Source organism: Anser cygnoides, chromosome 2, assembly GCF_040182565.1.
Source record: "Anser cygnoides isolate HZ-2024a breed goose chromosome 2, Taihu_goose_T2T_genome, whole genome shotgun sequence".
Taxonomy (NCBI): domain Eukaryota; kingdom Metazoa; phylum Chordata; class Aves; order Anseriformes; family Anatidae; genus Anser; species Anser cygnoides.
Genome location: NC_089874.1, coordinates 124,696,867 through 124,714,327, shown reverse-complemented (window position 1 = coordinate 124,714,327; position 17,461 = coordinate 124,696,867). Strand labels below are relative to the sequence as shown.

At 44.7% G+C, this 17,461-nt stretch overlaps 1 protein-coding gene across 2 annotated transcripts in view; it reads right to left on the bottom strand.

Annotated features, from left to right (window-relative positions):
- RAB2A (RAB2A, member RAS oncogene family) overlaps positions 1 to 13,094 on the bottom strand; it is a 42,908-nt gene extending 29,814 nt beyond the window's left edge. The window contains exons 1-2 of one of the 2 annotated variants that reach the window (XM_066993020.1): positions 12,855 to 13,094; positions 3,339 to 3,410 (exon numbers count right to left, since the gene is read on the bottom strand). In XM_066993020.1, coding sequence (XP_066849121.1) covers positions 3,339 to 3,410; positions 12,855 to 12,900 — 118 coding nt within the window. In that variant the 5' untranslated portion in view covers positions 12,901 to 13,094. Of the gene's footprint in view, positions 1 to 3,338; positions 3,411 to 6,468; positions 6,575 to 12,854 lie in introns of those variants that run through there. The other variant, XM_048054497.2, reaches the window with a different exon arrangement.
- Positions 13,095 to 17,461: the final 4,367 nt, after the last annotated feature.

Here is a 17,461-nt window from a genome sequence, read left to right as displayed (position 1 = left end):
AACTAGAAAACGTGCAAAGGCGGTATTTCCTACAGAGTTTTCCAAACGATTTAGCAGCACTAGCTCAGAGGAGAAAAACGTGTCTGCTTGGGTACAAACAGGAAATTGAACAGAGTCACCATCATTTTTAACACTCTACCAATGTTAGTTTGCTGAAGGCCGTTTAGAAGAAATTAAACCTACAATTCTTTATCAGTAGGCTATTAAGTGATCATACAAATCTCACCTACAAGATAAATTCCATGACTGTATTAATTAGAATTCATCTGCCTTTATGAAAAAAATAAGTGCTTCCAATAATCTAGCTAAAGATCAAATTTAATAACTGAAAAAGCTTCCTAATAAAGAAAATGAATTTCTTCAGTGGAAAAATTCAGCCTTTTTTATCTGTCTTATAAAGCAATTTTATGATCAACAACAGCAAATTAAGCATAACTTTGAGGCTATTACTATAGTAGTTAAAATCTGACAAAGGCCTAGAGATAGCAGACATACTTATAAGGCTTAACATAGATTCCACTAATCTACGCTTCACACATCCATTATTTCAGATAAAAAAAGATTAGAAGCCTAAGTGTTGTCTAAAACTGGTCACTGCCTAGACTCAAGTGTTCAAATTAGTTAGCCCTGGTTTTGAAGTATTCCAGGCATCTCTTCAAAAGCTTGTTGAGAAGATTGTGGGGGCACTGTTGCTTTCTGCAGAAGTAATGACTTCTGGGAGTGGGGAAGGGAGATGCAGGGAGAAACCTCAAACCACTGCCCCCCAGGATACTGGAGCCAAGTAAAAGCCACGGGCCAAAGAACACTCTGCTGCCTTTAGCATCCAAATTATATGCAGAATAAATGCGGGGAGGGGCAGGCATAGGAAGAAGGGAGCAAGGGGATGGCAGTGCTCTGGTGTTGACTGCAACACCTGAAGCAGCCCAAGGCCCTTCCACAAGCGTCACCACTGCAGGTATTATTCAATCTCAAAATGCAGATACAGAGCTGCTGATTTAAATCCAACAATCTTCCTAAATATTTAGTTTCTACATACAACCTCATAGAAAAATTAACATTTGTTCTCTTCAAGAAGGAACAGAAGCTGCTGAGCTTTGCAGTTAAGGGTATGTCCTGAGCACAGTGGTCACAGAAAACAGAAGTTTCCAGTCGTTCTTGCCACCTGTATCTGTCCACAAATATCACGGTTTAGCTTTGTTTGTCAGCTGCACCATGCAGCTTCTCTCTCCTCCAACACTTCTAATAACAGCTACTTCCATTCCCAAATGGAAACTATACAGAGATAGCTGCTGTGTTGTAAGTTCTTAAGTTAGAGCCTCCTATTAATTACACACAATTCTGAATGGGGCTAAAAGAAAGGAAACATAGAATAGATACTTTTCTCTCATTTTTATTTTTGTTTTCATTAAAGGTAAGGTCTCTCTCTGAAGTTAACAAATAAAATTTTAGGCTAGCTATACTAAATTTTTAGGTTGAATTTTGCACACTTGAAGTATCTTCCATGTGTCCAATTTAAGTTTCAATTCTCTTTTTTCTGAGTTGCTTGCTGGCAGCAGGAATGGAAACTGCACTCCCACCTGTTAAAATCATTCTACCATATCAATAAAAGTTAGCCTATGTAACATTTTTTTTTTTTTAATCTACAGGTTCTCAGAAGTTTTAACATCATCAGTTGGAAGCACATTAATTAACATTAACCCATCCTACCTCACCCTTCATGGGCATTCTTACCCCTGTGACACAATGTTCTTTCTTTATCTCTGTCCTCCTAAATTCGTTGGGGTAAGTGAGAGAAGTATTCTAGCCAAAACACACATATGCCCTATCAGTTAAGCAAAAGGAAGCTTTCAGGCAAGACCCTTTCTTATCCTTTCCCAAGCAGCTTCCCATGCTTTGTTCCTACACCACCCGCTACATTGCTATCTAGGTTCACCTCCTCATCCCACTACCTTCAGTATCTGCTCCCAGACTTCAGATAGCTAGATGCCAGCCAAAGAACTTGCGCTACAACCATCCTGCTGAGGTGAAGCTGTTTCCCACAGCATATCAAGTTGCTGAGGAGCAGGAATATGTGACAGACTGCCAAAGGCATAAGTGATATATAAGGTGTCATGTATTTGGCAGGCCTAAAGAAGAAGAGATGAAAATAAGTCATACCTCCTTAAAAGAACTCAGGCTCTTTATTCAGCCAGCCTACCTGCTGTCAAGACCTCAGAAATACTTGAAAAGCAATGTTGACCTTATAATTTGAATTGTATCAGATAGCCACATACAAGATGTGGGAGAATTGCCAAGTGAGAAAAGGAAGCCATAACCAAACAACCTGATATGTTGTTACATTAAGAATATTTATGTCTGAAGTGTCTATTTTAGTAATCCTGAACACAGGAAGCCTACCTATTCCAGGACACTAACTAAACATAGACTAGGGATACATTTTGTGCAAGGCTCAGCATGATTAGAGGGATAGTTTAATAGGTTCCCTGAAATAACATCAAGAAGAAGTTCAAAGGTTCTGCAAACTTACTGAAGGCTGGAGTCTGTTACGCTTAACACTAAAACTGATCTGAAGACTAAGCTTGCCCACAGTCCCACACTATTCCTCATACTTTACGTGGAACTATAAATAAAAGTTTGTATAATTTACTGTAGTCAGATCAGAGGCAATGCATTCTGACAACATTTCTTCATCTCCGACAGTATGAATATCAAATCATACCTACCACAAACAGTTTTGATTCAACTGAGAAACTGTGAAAAAAAAAAAAAACACTTTTCCCTTCCAAACAGTGGAAGGAATGGACATCAATCATGCATCAACCCTTCTCTGTCCAGAAGTTATTCTTGCCAAACAGTAGATTTGTTTATTCATCTTTAAGATTAACTTTCCTTTGGCTTTATCTACTACTTGTGTTCAGGGTTCTGTGGCCAGGCTAATAGTCTGTTCCCTAGTGAAAAGCCTGTCGTTTGCATCACCTTCACTGCATTTCAGGCTTGACCAATTCTGTTTCCATACATAGTTTTTCTGGGCTTTTCTGAAGAGACGATTGAGATAGTTATGAATTTTTAAAAATTGTTTCAGATTCTGTACTATTTTCCCAGTAAGAAACAGGCGTCTGTTTGGCTTTCTTAGTAAACAAATACTAATCATCTAAAGATTTGCTATTGCATTTATACAGAAAAAATCCAACATTAACTCAGCATAAACTCACAAATGCATGCTGAAATACCCTAGCTGCTTAACACCATTAAAAAAAAAAAAAGGCCAGCAAAACAAATCAACCTTAAATATGTTTTAAAACAGCACATTAGCATTGTGTGGGACCAAAGAGACCTACCAATAGTGAGATCATGGACTGGTTGAAACCGCTTGTCTGTGAACTGTAACAATAAACATGATTTCCCAACACCTAAAAAAAAAAGAGAAAAAAGTTTTAAGCACGTGCATAAAAAATCTGTCACAAACCAATATAAATTAATTGCAGTGAATGTCATATATTGTTTAAAATTCACTACTAGAAGCTGAAATACTAAATTTCACCCACTCAAGTATATGCAACTTTCAAAATATAACAGCTTTTAAAGTTCCAGAAGTATTAAAGCTGAAGTGGTTTTATTTAAAAATTCAACAAAAATTAATCCTTCTTTTGAAAAAAGTAGTTCTGTCTTTAAGATTATGTGGAAAAAGCGTCCTAACAGACTTTCACAGCACCATTCCACGTCGCCTCACCACTGTAACTATATGGCTCCCTACTCCTCACAACTCTGTGTCCAATTCAGAGGTTTCGACTTTCTGCTAAGCTAATTAGATCCTCAATAACATCTCACTCACTAATTTATCAGGAGAGGTAACAGCAGGTATTGCTTATCTCCTTATGGCCATTACGTGCTGCTGCCCACCGGTGCCCAATAGGCTAACAAATAGTCCAGGGAGAATTGGCACCAACTTGGCTCATGTACGACCAAGACAGGTAACACACACGCTGACCCCTCAGATATCCTGATTTCAGGCTCAAACAAGTTAACTACTTCACAGCACAGGGGCACTGGTCAGAAAATGGGCAATTTCTTCTGTACAAAGCACAGAAAAGCAAAAGTTAATGCAGTCGATAGGAGTACTCAAACTACCTACACTCAAACTTCCAGGCCTGCTCAGTCAAATTTCCTATTTTTAGCCTTTTACAACACAGCAGGCATACATTTGTTTTACGTAAGCTTAGACTCCAAAGTATATCACAAAACATACAATACTGTAGCATCCACATTCCTGCAGCACTTTATCTGCACAGCAAGATAAGGCTGTTTCAGCCACATATTAAAGGTCAGCAACAGTTGATCAGGAGTGACGTATCCGGTAATAATACATAGCAAAAAAAAAAGGGGGGGGGGGGGGGGGGGGGACACAAGAAAAAGATGACCCATACTGTAAGGCACAAGGTATGCATAGCAGAGGTTTGCATATAGTGGCATTGATTTTTCCTCTACTAACTTCAATATTCCCAAAGTTTTTTAGTATGGTTTCATAAGGAAACAAAGCCTACACACTCCTGCGACCAGACTGACAGGTGGGCAGCACTTAAAAGCTAAGAACAGCGGCCAGTTTCAATGCAATCAAATGCACGTCTCCTGCTTCTGTCAGATCGCACTCCAACGTTAATAACCCAACCGAGGCAGCGATTCCAGCAGCCTAAGCCAGTGGTGCTGCCCCTCCTCTAGTCCCTACAGCGTAACCTGACCAGGAGAGTGACAAAGCAAACAGAACTGGCATAACGCAGGGGCAGACGAGCATGAGAGCTGGGTCAAGTGAAGGAAGAGAAACGCAGCAGGCAGCAGATCAACAGCTCGGAGTGGCATGGAACTACAGCCCAAGGCAAAGTTTACAGCTTTGGCCTTATCAGACTTTTTCTGGAGCTCTCTGGCTTATGATCGCAAGCTGTCAGAACAAAAGCAGCTGGAAAACTGGTACAGGTTACGCTGCATTCAGCCTCTCCCCAAAATCAGTGGACATAAAGAAGCGGAAGAACTGGGGAGAGCGTTGGAGGTAAGAAAATAACAGGGAGAAAGCCAGGCAGAATACCGGGGCTGGAAGGGCTGAGAACACGAATCTCCAAGGAACCTTACAATAACAGCAGTTATTGTGCTCACAGAGCACTGTTTACATACCAAGATAACTTTTCTGCCACCACCGCTGAATTACAGCTGCCACAGAACTTAATCACCACCCCACTTACAAAAAACAACCTATAAATCAATCCAGAAATAGAATGCTGAATAGCTTTTGCCATTAACCTGAAAAAGCAATTTCACTATCAGTGGATAAAACCAAACCTCAAAACTATCAAACATTACCTACAAAAATCTTACAATTTCGAAAGATTTCGAAATTCAATCAAAATGACACTTGATTAGGTGTCCCAGCACCAGCTCTCATGTGGCAATCTGCTATTTCTGCTTCTTGTAAGGCTGGTGACCAGCTCCTTGGTTCAGATGAACGTACAAGCACTGGGGACAGCCCAGCCCAGATGACAGACAGGCACAGCTCTGACGCACGCACGGCCTCAAGCTGGCACAACGTGGCCACGAGGCCTGCACCTGCAGTTTCTCACAGCACGCCTTTTAGGAGCAGACCGATGGGTTCACACAACAGAAACCGAAGAAATTAGCCAGCTTCTGTTCAGTGCCATTCCTGGTACTTCTGAACCTTCTAGCAAAAAAATCTCTGGCAGTCAGTGAGTGTTGTGCTCTTGATGACTGAGAAAGTTTCAAAGAGCTGCAAATAAAGCCGCAGCGCCTCTTAAATTTACGCTTCAATCCATTTTTAGATAACGTTCATAAATATTTTATTGCCTACATTTAATAGTAACATTTGTATTCGTTTTATAGTTTTAACACACTGCACATTTGTTACAGGGCGTTTCTTATGAGAATAGCTTGTGACCCGCACGCTCCTGGAGCTCGAGCAGACTGTGCTATCACAGCCAGCCAGCGACAGGAGCTGTACAGGAACTCCTGAGCAGTTTACTTGTCTTGTGTGACATAAAGATGCTGCAAAGATCAATTCACAGTAGTGTGGCAGCTAGTTAAACTGCATACAAATGCTTTACGCCAGCTACACTGGTTGACTCGAGCTGTTTACCAGGTACCTCACTCACTCAGCACTGTGAGTCTTAGACCTGGAATGAAGCAGGCACCCTAGGAAGAGAAGTTGGGCATGCCTTACCATACTTGTAGAACACAAAAGGGACAGATTCAGTTATTTATTAACTCATTCTCCATTTTATTCCAACAGTTGCTTCAGACAAACCTTTCCCAGGAGGAAAGAAAAAAACATAGCATCTTAAACAAGAAATGAGCAGATCTTGGGTACGCTTCACCAACACACACAGCAAACAAAAGCTTTTGCTTAGGAGCAAATTAAGCCAACAGATTACGTGCTCAGAAGGGCGCAGCACGCTTCTTTGCAGGTACCTGTTCTAGGGTCACTCCAGCACTTCTTAGGACCCAGACGGTGATGTGGAGGCACGCTGCAGTACTGCTTTACTCCCCTCCATCTCTGCATTTCAAACCATCAGCCTGGATTGGTCTCCAAATTTTTTCTGCCTCCCGTAACAGCTTCCTCTCTATCTGAGCGCTGCTCTGCAGTCCATTTCCCTAGGCAAAGCATTGCCAGACCTCTCCTGTTGCCCACCTCGGCCCAGCGGTGCTTCAGCACCTCCTTTCCCAATATAGGAACCAGAGGTCATTTCAGTGCTCAGCAAGCCAGAGCAGCCAAGCAGCAGGGCTAACCTCTCCCTCCTCACTCAGAAGGTTACACAGTGAGCTAAATCAAGAAACTGATCCAGCAGAAAGCCACAGCCACACAAAATACTAGTATGTGCATGAGTCTAGGGCTACAAAATAAACAGCAAAGAGAAGGCTTGCTTCTCACAGAAGCATCCTGCACTTGTGACAACTCAAAAAGCAGCTCTGGAACCACAGCACAGGTGATGATGCAGCTACACCAGTTAAATGGCTTTTGCCAAGAAAGCAGACTTGGTTCCTTCTCCCCTTCCAGCTCCCGTGATTCCCCCTGCCTTGAGCAACACATGGAAAGAAAAAGGAATAAACGAATAAACTTTTCTTTTTCCTTGACCATCTTTCAGCTGCAGTCAGAGGTGCACTGCTGTCACACAAGGGACATTTCCAGGCGTTTCTTACCACTGAACTCATTTACCCATTTTACAGCCACAAGGCAGGGATCCTCAACAACTGAAACCAAGCTAACCAGGTGCTGTGGTCCAGTTCTGCAGCACTGGTGTTTGGCTGAGTGTCTCCGAAAGCTAATCTGTCTCAAAACTAACAATGCCAAAAAAAAAGCAGGGAAGGGAAGGGCTAAGGTCACTTCCTCAGTTGTTCACGTAAGCACTGCTCTATGCCAAGAAAGGTGGCAGAGGAAAAGAAGTGCAGCCGCAATCATCCCAGCTCGGGTATTAAAACTGAACTGTGAAGGCAAACCTCTCCAGTGAAACCGCCAGCTGCCTCTGACGGGCAGGCTCACTCCTTCCCACGCAGTTCCACCCCTTCGCTCAGGATGGCTCTTACACTTCTCCGATCGTACCAGCTATTTGCTTGGTTTGCGTAGTTTTGGTTCAGCTCACAAAGACGATTTGTCTCTCTGAAGGGCTGGACAAGTACCGATGCTGACAGCTCGGAAGCAGGAGCAGCCCGTAGGCAGGACAAGGAGCGGCAATCAGGTCCACCCATTTTGGCAGCAGCTGAACACCGGATTAGCTCAGGCACCTCACACAACTACTCTTCCCTTGTTGCTTCACAAGGGAGCTCACCACGCACAGAGACGAAGACCTACTCCCCCTTTGGCATCTCACCCAGCCTCCCAGGTCCGTTTTTCTCCCTTGAGAGTACTCCAGACTTCGGTAAGCACTTTCCTGGGCTAACTCAGCTGATTCACCCACCCAGTAGAGTGTTAACCCCAAAAGCAGGGACTTTTCTGCTGCATTAGTGAGTTGAATCAGCTCATGGTAGAGTACGAAAATTGCCCACAAGATAAGAAGAGCCAGACCTCCTCCTCTCACCCATAATCTCCTCTATAAGTTCTGATGCCCAGGTAACCAAAGCCCCAGTACCAGCTCAGATGAAACAAGGTTCTGGCTTCTCTTACCTCCCTTAAGAAAACAAACAAAAATAGACCTTAAAATAGGCTAAAGACAGTCTCAAACAACAGGCAAGTCTCAAATAACAAACTTTAAAACTAAATCAAATTTAAAGCAGATAATTAAATAGTAAAACTGTCACGAGATACAGATCTCTAATCTGGCTTATGAGCTACTTCTAGCTCTTTATGGTGGCCTGCACTGTTCTAGATAGCTTCCAGATGTTTGGAGAGCCCCTGTCGTAGCACAGGCCGCAGCTCCTTCCTCCTCTCCTTCCTTTCCAAACACCACGTCTGCGCAACTCAGCAACGTTGAGTTGCATATTGAGTTGTGTCCGTCAGACACAACTCTGACATCGAACAAACAAAAAAATATTAAAATCAATAGGAAGGAGAGACTACAAAGTTCCAAACTGCTATTTGCAGAGCAAAGGGACTCCACATATCAATTTAGGCAGGGACAAGAAAGTAAAATAACCTTTGAAATTGTTCAAGCTGGCTACTTGTCTTTGGAAACAGCAATATTGTAAAAATGGCTTTTTAACTCTTTTGAAGATGATTCAGCTTCAATGCCTAAATAAACAAACACTGCTGTAAATTATTTACAACAACGCATCTGAAGGCAATAATGCAACTTCTCATTTCTATGTAAAAATGAGCAGATTTGCAAACTGGAAGGAGGCTGCAGCTTTATCACTCTGCATCTAGTGTAACAGTACCCAACTGCTAACTCTACAGGCTTTAAAAACAAAATTTCCTTCCAAACAAAATTAAAACTACACAAGGCTGTAGAAAGTCTATTAGTGTTCTGGATGATCATAACAAACTACGATGAAACTAAGATGTACTTATACAACATCTAATACCTGCACTTTTAGGGATCAAAGCATCACCCAAAGCTTCTCAAGGCAAGAGGTAAGTAGCACAGGTCCTGATCCTGTTCTCAAAACTACCATGAATCATTAATTCCAGCTCCAGTGGGATGAAAACCTGTTTAGTTAAGAACTATTATTAAACTCTTGTAGAAAATAAAGGCAACAGGCTCTTGCCATGCACGTTGCCAGCTAACAACAGCTGTCCCAGAACAAAGTGCAGTGGCACTGGAAACATTTCACAAGGACAGAAACCAAAGCCAATTCTATTACTTCATTTCAGCTCTTGAGAATATCCTGAGCAAGTTAAACAGCTGACTTTCTCGAGTAAAGTAAGCTGTCAGGAAAGTGAGATCACCAAGCAATCCTACTTTCTCTCATCTTCCCCTAAAAAGAACAACTTGGAGATATCCTTGATTTATAGGCAGCAGCTATTTGCTGTAATCAGAAGGCAAGTAAAAGCTCATTACACAAGAAACTCTGAGGATTGCTGAACCAACACATTGAAGAAAAGAGGAAGACAAACCTGCTCGTGGGAGATGCAGTAACACCGATCACATGCAGACATGTAGATGGAGTACAACTGACAAGTTACGATGGTGACAAGAAGTCTAACCATTGCGAAACTGGTCTTTCAAGCATACTAAAGTTTTGTAACAGTCTCTGATGGGAAGAACTAAACATACTCTAGTAACGGAAAACCCTATTTAATGTATATTAAATACTCTGGGGAAAGAAATCCACCCCTAGCATTTGGAGAGGTCTTATGTATGAGTTTATTCCCAAATGGTAAAGCATCACTAGTAATAGAAATGTAAACGAGATTTCACCACCATATAGAAAAACTTGTAACAAAAAAAAAAAGGACTTTCACTCACTAACTGCAAAACCTGGCAATACTTGTGTGCTGCGTTTGTCCTGGCTCAGATCAAAGTCCACCCCGACTTCAATCGGTGGCCAAGCGTAGATGGCGTGCTCATCAGCTCTTTGCTACATGACTCGTACAGGCACCCAAACTGAAAACGACGTTATCAGCCACCAGGGCAAAGGTCTCATAAGAAAACCCCTCAGCAGAACGCCCCATATGTGCTCCTGAATGCATTTGCAAACTCATATAATGTTTTGGAAATATCCAGACCAGAAGACGTTTCTGGATTAACAGCAGTCAGTGTTCCTTAATACTTGTGTTTTTCTCTTAAAGGTATCAACACTGGAATTCCACAGCTGCTGTCCCACTGACACAAGGCAAAACCCATACAGATTTGTAACCAGGTTGTTTGAGGACCTGAAAAACAGTCACAGTATTTCAGGTCTCTTCCGTAACAAAACGAAACCTCTCCAACTACAGGGAAAAATGTATTTAAATCTCTTACATATATATAAAAAAAATGTAACAACCACAACAGGATCAGTCCCGTGTACGTAAAGCTATAGTGCCTGAAGTACCAGCAAAAGAAAAAGTCACTGAATGTCCATGACCAATGATGCAGGCGGGGAGACAAGACCTCTTGGGCAAGAGGCAGCGTTGCACAGTCAGTTTCTGGGGCTGTCCTTTTAAGAAACTGAGATCACACTGAGTTCCCGTGTTTAAGCAGGTGGAAACATTTGGAATCACAATACAGAGAAGACATGTGCAGGTGTCTTGTATAACTGCAAGTTTTCTTGTTTTGTTTTTGGCTTGCATAACCCACTTTGCTTTGTAGTGCTGAAAAAGAAGAGGAGCTAAATGCTAACATCTGCCCTCGGTTGCTGCCGCCTTACTTTTCTCCTACAGTTTGTTTACAACTAACTGCTGAGTCACCAAGCAGTTGATCCACTTCCAAAGGCTCTCAATCAAGCTCCAGAGATAAATGTCTTCATTGCTACGAAAACTACATGGCATGCAAGGCCACTGGCACATGCTCACTGGTTGCAAGGCTGTGGCAAAACACCGCTGGAACAGATGGGGACAGCCCCCATCCACTCTTGATTTCCACCACCAGAGCTGAGTCCAACGCTCTGTGGCTGAGGAGCAGCAGTAACACCTAAACCAGCACAGACTTCCTGGCAGCAAACAGCGGTGCACAACGTAAGCTGGCTCTTCGGTGCTAGCTGTGTTAGAACACTTAAGAGCTCACGGGAAATTAAAACGAAAGCAAAATCAACTTTCCACTCTTGGCATGTTTAGGTCGCTTCAAGAACGATCACTGCACTGGTTTTAATTAGCTTCTTGCAGCAACTCTGAACAAAAGCCACGGGAACTATAAATAAGTAAGTAAACCGACATAACAAATTTGTGAGCTGTTTTCCCTTCTCTACCTTACTACTCCCCTATTTGGCTCTTAAGCAGCTGAATCAACTTCAGCAGTGCCACACATCCCTTCTGCATTTCGCATTTCAAGCAACTGAAATGCTGAAGTGCAACACGGACCATTACACTGAGGATGTTTCATTGTAAAAATTTAATCAGTACACGATCAATGTACCAAAGCGATCGTTTGCTGCCCTCTTTAACAATCAGAGTTTTCGGAGATGCACCAGAACTGGCCACGTGTTCCAAAGCACCGTCGCTCTGAGTTCTGCTCTACCATTTTGCATCGCCCTGGGCAGACGCACTTCTGACTGCTCAGGTATAATCCCGTCCTGTGGTCTGGTGAGCTGCCACTCACCTGAATACCCAGGAGAAAAACAAACAAACAAAAAAAACAAACGGGATTTCCACTTGTCGTCTAAAGCCTAATGTTGCCAAGGGGGTCATTAAGACTGTGATGCCTCTTAATAGTTATTTGTACTACGGCTTCTACTGCAGTAGCCTAGAAGAGCTTGCAGAGTTTAAATGTAGGTTTAAAAAAATTTAAAAAACACAACAGTTGTTGCATCCAGTGTATTTAATGACCTCACGTGTAATGCAACTGCAGTGTATAATTACACCCCAGCATGACTTGGTTCACAGGTATGAAGTGCAATTACGGAGCCACCCCTAGCACAGCACGTAAAATGACAGCTGTCATCAGCCCTCCTGAGGAAGGCATTTATCCAGCTACGGGGAAAACAACGCGAAGGATGCGGAACACACGAGCACCACAGGTCACTAGGGCAGTCACCTGGCCCTGACAACACTGCGAACGACAGCACGCTACCTGCAACCCCAGTGTGCTGGGAAGGGGGGGCACTGAATATGTCGGCAAAGGGGCTTCCAGCAGCGATTTCTGTCAGCGTGCCAGGCGTTTTATGCCTCTAGTGTTTGCGAGCACCGCTATTTGGTACGAGGGGGAGGGGGGGGGGGGCAAACAAGGGGCGAGCAAAGGAGCGAGGGAGGAGAAGAGACCACAGGCGCCTCAGGAAAAAAAATGGTTAACGATGACTAATTAAAGCGGGGAGGATCCGAGGCTTTTAACACCCCGTTTTCACACCTCCCTGCGGCTCCCCCCGACCGGGGCCGCCCCCTCGGGCCGGCAGCGGCGGGGAGGCCGAGGCGGGGCGCTGCCGGCTGCGGGCCCCGCAGTGCCGGCGCCTCCCCCCGCCCCGCCGCCATGTCGCGCTGCCGCAGCCCGCCCTGCCCTGCGGCCGGGCCCCCCCCCCCCCCTCCCCGGTGCCCCCCGAACCCCCTCCCGGTGAGGCTGCGGGTCCCGGGGCGAGGCCGGAGCGGGCAGGAGGAGGAGGAGGAGGAGGAGGAGGAGGAGGAGGGGCAGCGCGGGGCCGAGCGGGGGCGGAGGCCGAGGAGCCGCCTCCCTGGCGCGCAGCCGCCACCACGTCGACGCCGCCAGCACTGCGGAAACGGGCGCGGGGCCCGGCCCTCAGCCCCGCTTCCTTCCCCCCCCCGGCACCCCCCGGAGCCCCCCCGCGGCACTCACCCGTGTCCCCGATGATGATGTACTTGAAGAGGTACGCGTAGGCCATGGCCGCCCGCTGCCGCCTCCACGCCTCGCCCTCGCTCGGTCCCCCCCCGCCCGCCCGCCCGCCCAGCCCCAGCCGCCGCCGCCTGGGAGCGGTTCGAAAGGCAACGGCCGCAACGGCCCCGCGGCGCCGGGCAGCGCGAGAACAATGACAGGCGGCCCGCGGCCCGCAGCCTCCGGCAGCGTCACGCAGCGCCCCGCCCCCGCGCCGACCCGGAAGGGCTGCGGGAGGCGCCGCCCGGCTCCGCCCCACGGACGGGGCGGGAGGGGCGGGACGAGCCGCAAGGACTCGCCCGCTTCGCGCCTAACCGCGCCCGTTTCGCGCCTAGCCGCGCCCCCTCTGCCTGTAGCCACGCCCCCTCGCTCATCGCCCCGCCCCCGGCTGAGGGGAGATTTCCCCCCCCCGCGCCCGTCCCCGTCCCCGGCCCCGAGGCGGTTCGCCGCGGTCGCCCCCCAGGAAAGGGCAGGGGTGGAAGCTCCTCACAAAAAATAAAATGATGTAAAAATAAAAATAGCTTGGTGTAAGGCTGCTCTGAGCTGGGGAAGTCCCTAAGCACAAACACTCAACAAACAGCCCCACACAGGTTTGCTTCATCTCACAGAATCATTACGGTTGGAAAAGACCTCCAAGACCATCTGGTCCAACCGTCCCCCTACCACCGATGTCACCCACAAACCATGTCCGCAAGCACCACGTCCAACCTTTCCTCGAACACCCCCAGGGACGGTGACGCCACCACCTCCCTGGGCAACCCGTCCCAGTGCCTGACTGCTCTTTCTGAGAAGAAATGTCTCCTCATTTCCAGCCTGAACCTCCCCTGGCACAACTTCAGGCCATTCCCCCTAGTCCTATCCCTAGTTACCTGTGACAAGAGGCCGACCCCCAGCTCCACACACCTTCTTTTTTCCTCACGCTAGTCTCAGTTGTGGTTTAGAAAACATAGTTTTTCCCTTCCTTTTCTGTCTTCCCTCATCAGTCTTGAAGCCATAAGCCCGCACAGTGTCCCAAGCTGACAGCTGCAGTGTAAGGGCTGGAGTTCACGAGGGACTGATGACTTGGAATGAACTTCAAGGTCTTCCTGAGTCCACGGAGGCACCTGTGTGCCCAGACCTTTGACCCGTGAGCCTACACGGCTTGTTTGGCTCCCGGGCCAGCCTCACAGCGAGGCTGCCTCAGGTGCTGAGGGAAGGAGCATTGCGTATGGGTGCGACACCTTCAGGTGCTAAGGCTGATGATAATTCATGTTGTTGGCTGTGAACTGGTGGAACTGTTGAAGAGCCACTGTCATTTTCTTCATACAGACTCACAGGTCAATCTTTCTGGCGGTACCAGTCTGGTAGCTTTTAACTTTATAAAGATTTTTGTTTGTAGTGCGTCAGGTCAGGAAGTCAGACAGCATTGACTTAGGCCACTTCTAAGAGGCATGCATCTAACTTACTATTAAAAACCATCAATAAAGCTGATTGTGTAGTATACCAAACACTCTTTCTGTATTTCATGACTTTCCTAACGAAGATTTCACTCCAAACTAGCTTGCTATTTATTTATTTATTTATTCATTCATTTTTATTTCATTCTTCCATGGGGAAATGCAAAAGAAATGATTGCTATAAAGGGAAAGGAGCTCCTTCATATACAATAAAAGTTATATCTACCTTCTCCACATGAAAAATTCAGGTGTTCTGTGTCCCTTCGTCAGTTGTTTTTCTCCTTGTTTGTTTGTTTGTTTTTCCTCCGTACTTCTCCCTGTTTCTCAGCGTTACTGGTGAAGCATGGAGCCTGAAATAGCATTTCTCATGTGTCCGTAACACCAGCCTCATCACCTCAAAACAAAGTCGTATGAGTACTTCCAGTCTTGCTCCTCTCTGAATGTGGTTGGTTTGTTTCTATTGCAGCAGCATTTAAATCTATTTTTCACCTAGATCCCTATTCTAGCCAGTTACTACACAAATGCAGCTATACATTTGTTATCTCCCTACTAAGTACTCTTTTTCCATTTGGTAAATTTCAGTAGTTTTGATCATGGCTACTCAGTTTGTCAAACATAACTGATTTTTTTATTCTGTCCCAGCCATTTTGTTACACAGACTGTTTGTGAAAATATTGAATAGGTCTTGTCTGGACTGGATAGAGTGCTGGAGAGCCACACGTCAAACTTTAAAAACCCTTTATAATTGTTGTTTTAGCCATGTGTGCGCATCATAGTGATTCCATTTGTTGCATTTTTCTTAATTTATTTTCAAGAATATTATGAAGAAGAGTATCAAAAGCCTTCCTGAAGTGAATCTGTATCACACTGATTTCTTTCATGCCTTGTAGCTTGTCAGAGAAGGCAGTAGTGTTGCTTTGATCAGTGTTTATTCTTGAGAAATCCACCTTGTCTGTTTACCACTTTGCATAACTTGTTGAACTTAATTCATTAAACTTTTATTCTTTTTAATGAAGCCAGTCATGCCACGTAACTCAGCTTTTCTCAGCCAATAAGTAAGTTTTGAGCAAATCTAAAGCATTTGCTATCTTGAATATCCAGGCACTTTGCTTTCACCTGAGGACATGAAATGAATAAAACACCATGAAAAAACTCCCATTTCTTTTGGAGGACTCCCCAGAAAGCCACTTCCCATTTTTTTATGTATAAGAAGTAAAGTTTTATTATAACTTTTCATTTGCAATTCCTCTCCAGAATGAGTTTTCTCAGAAAAACAGTTTTGCCTCATTCTCTGTGAAAATTAGGCTTCTGTTTTCACATATCCATGCATGTAGGAGGTCTGCATCTGCATTCTCTTTCCTAATAATTGCCATGAAAACTGGCATCTGTATGGAGGCAAGTGCCTTGGCTGAAGGAAAAGTTGCAGCTGGGGCCAGCTGTTGCATCCAATACAGAATTCACACTGAAACAAATCTTCACCTGTGCTCCCTCTACCTCTAAGTGAGAACATCAGCTGCTGTTCATGCTCTTCTTGCTGGTTTGTGACCATCGACCACAGGAAACAAAGCTGCAGGAAACCAGCAGATAAGGCTTCATCCAGTGTAAGTAAAGGTTGCTGCTGATGGAGATGGTGCAGCTGTGTCCCCACTAACCCGCCCTTGGACTCTGTCCTGTTCTGGCACTACTCAAGTCATCTGCTCAATCACGGAACTGGAGTGGATAAACTTTAATTTTCTGTGTTAGCTTTTGGGCAAATCCATTCTCGGTCCCACAGGTACACAAACAGTAAGGTGTTGACAGAATTGTCAGATGTCAGCAGTCCTCAAACCTGCCTCATGGAGTGTCTTCTGGCTGGAAGGCTAAAGCCCCTTCTGGACATCAGCCACGCAGGCGGGTTTTGACTCTTAGCGTGAGCCCTCTTCTGCAGGAGCCTCTCCCTTGGCTGTCAGGATCAAGGGGACCTGTGCAGGCTTGTGTGACCTTCACCCTCTCCTCCAGAGCCACTCATGACATGCTCCGAGTCTCTTTTGGTAGTATGATGGACTCCTACATGGCTGAACCACAAAGAGTATTACTTAGAGGGCTGCTCAAGCCTCAGCAATCTCTCCTCAGCATCCCAGTGTAGTAATTTTCAGGTGTATTTACCTCACTGATGGGATGTCTCAATTCCCTGTTTCTGCAATCTTCTAGACTTTGGCGCAAGCAAAACTGGCCTGAAGTGGCTGAATTAGATCTGATCAGGAAATGAAATTGCTGTTGGTGTATTGATGGAACCAGCGTTTGGAGAGGCTTGCAAGGATAACACACAAGGCTTTGTTACTTATGCTATCCCATGGTAAATACAGTCTGCTTTGCTGCTGGACGAGAAGACGATATGCCTAAATTACTGGGTTTTATCAGCTGCACTACAAATCTCAGGTGCCTCCAACTAGAGACTAATGCAAAATTGATTTTCCTCCAAGTTATGTTTACCATACATTTGTTTGAATACTATTAAGAGGCATGTAAGTAAATAAGTATTGTATTTTATTAGTTTTTACCTCTCTCCTGTCTAAATTTCTGTTTACAGTATAAATGGATATTTTATTTGGCATTAATACCTTAACAGAAGGCCACCATGGACTCATTCTCACTAAGTACAAAAAATATTAGCCAAGAGATATAATAGAAGTAGTGCTTATTCCATATTGAAGCATAGGGCTTGCAGAGAGTTACTTTGCATTTTTATTTTTATTTCTATTTCTATTTCTATTTTTATTAATGTTCTCTTGAATAATACATGCTATCTGTTATTGATTTTATATAACATGCTCTTTAGAAATCTGACAAAATATTTTACTAATATGACAGCATCAGAATTATGTCCTGGCAATTTTGATACAGCTAAGAAATCTAGAGTTTGCTCCTTTTTTTTTCTGTCAATTTTCTACTGAATTTTTGACATTTGTCACTGCGCAAACTCACTTGGGGATTGTACCAAAGCCTTAGGGTTTGAAGGATCTTTACTGCTAGCGGTACCATTTAGGAAGAACCATGGAGGCATTCAAAGCTCTAGACAATCTGCAGAGCAAAGCATCAGACAAGATTTTTTTATGGAAACTAAAACACAAAAGCAGAACCCTAGCATGACATTTC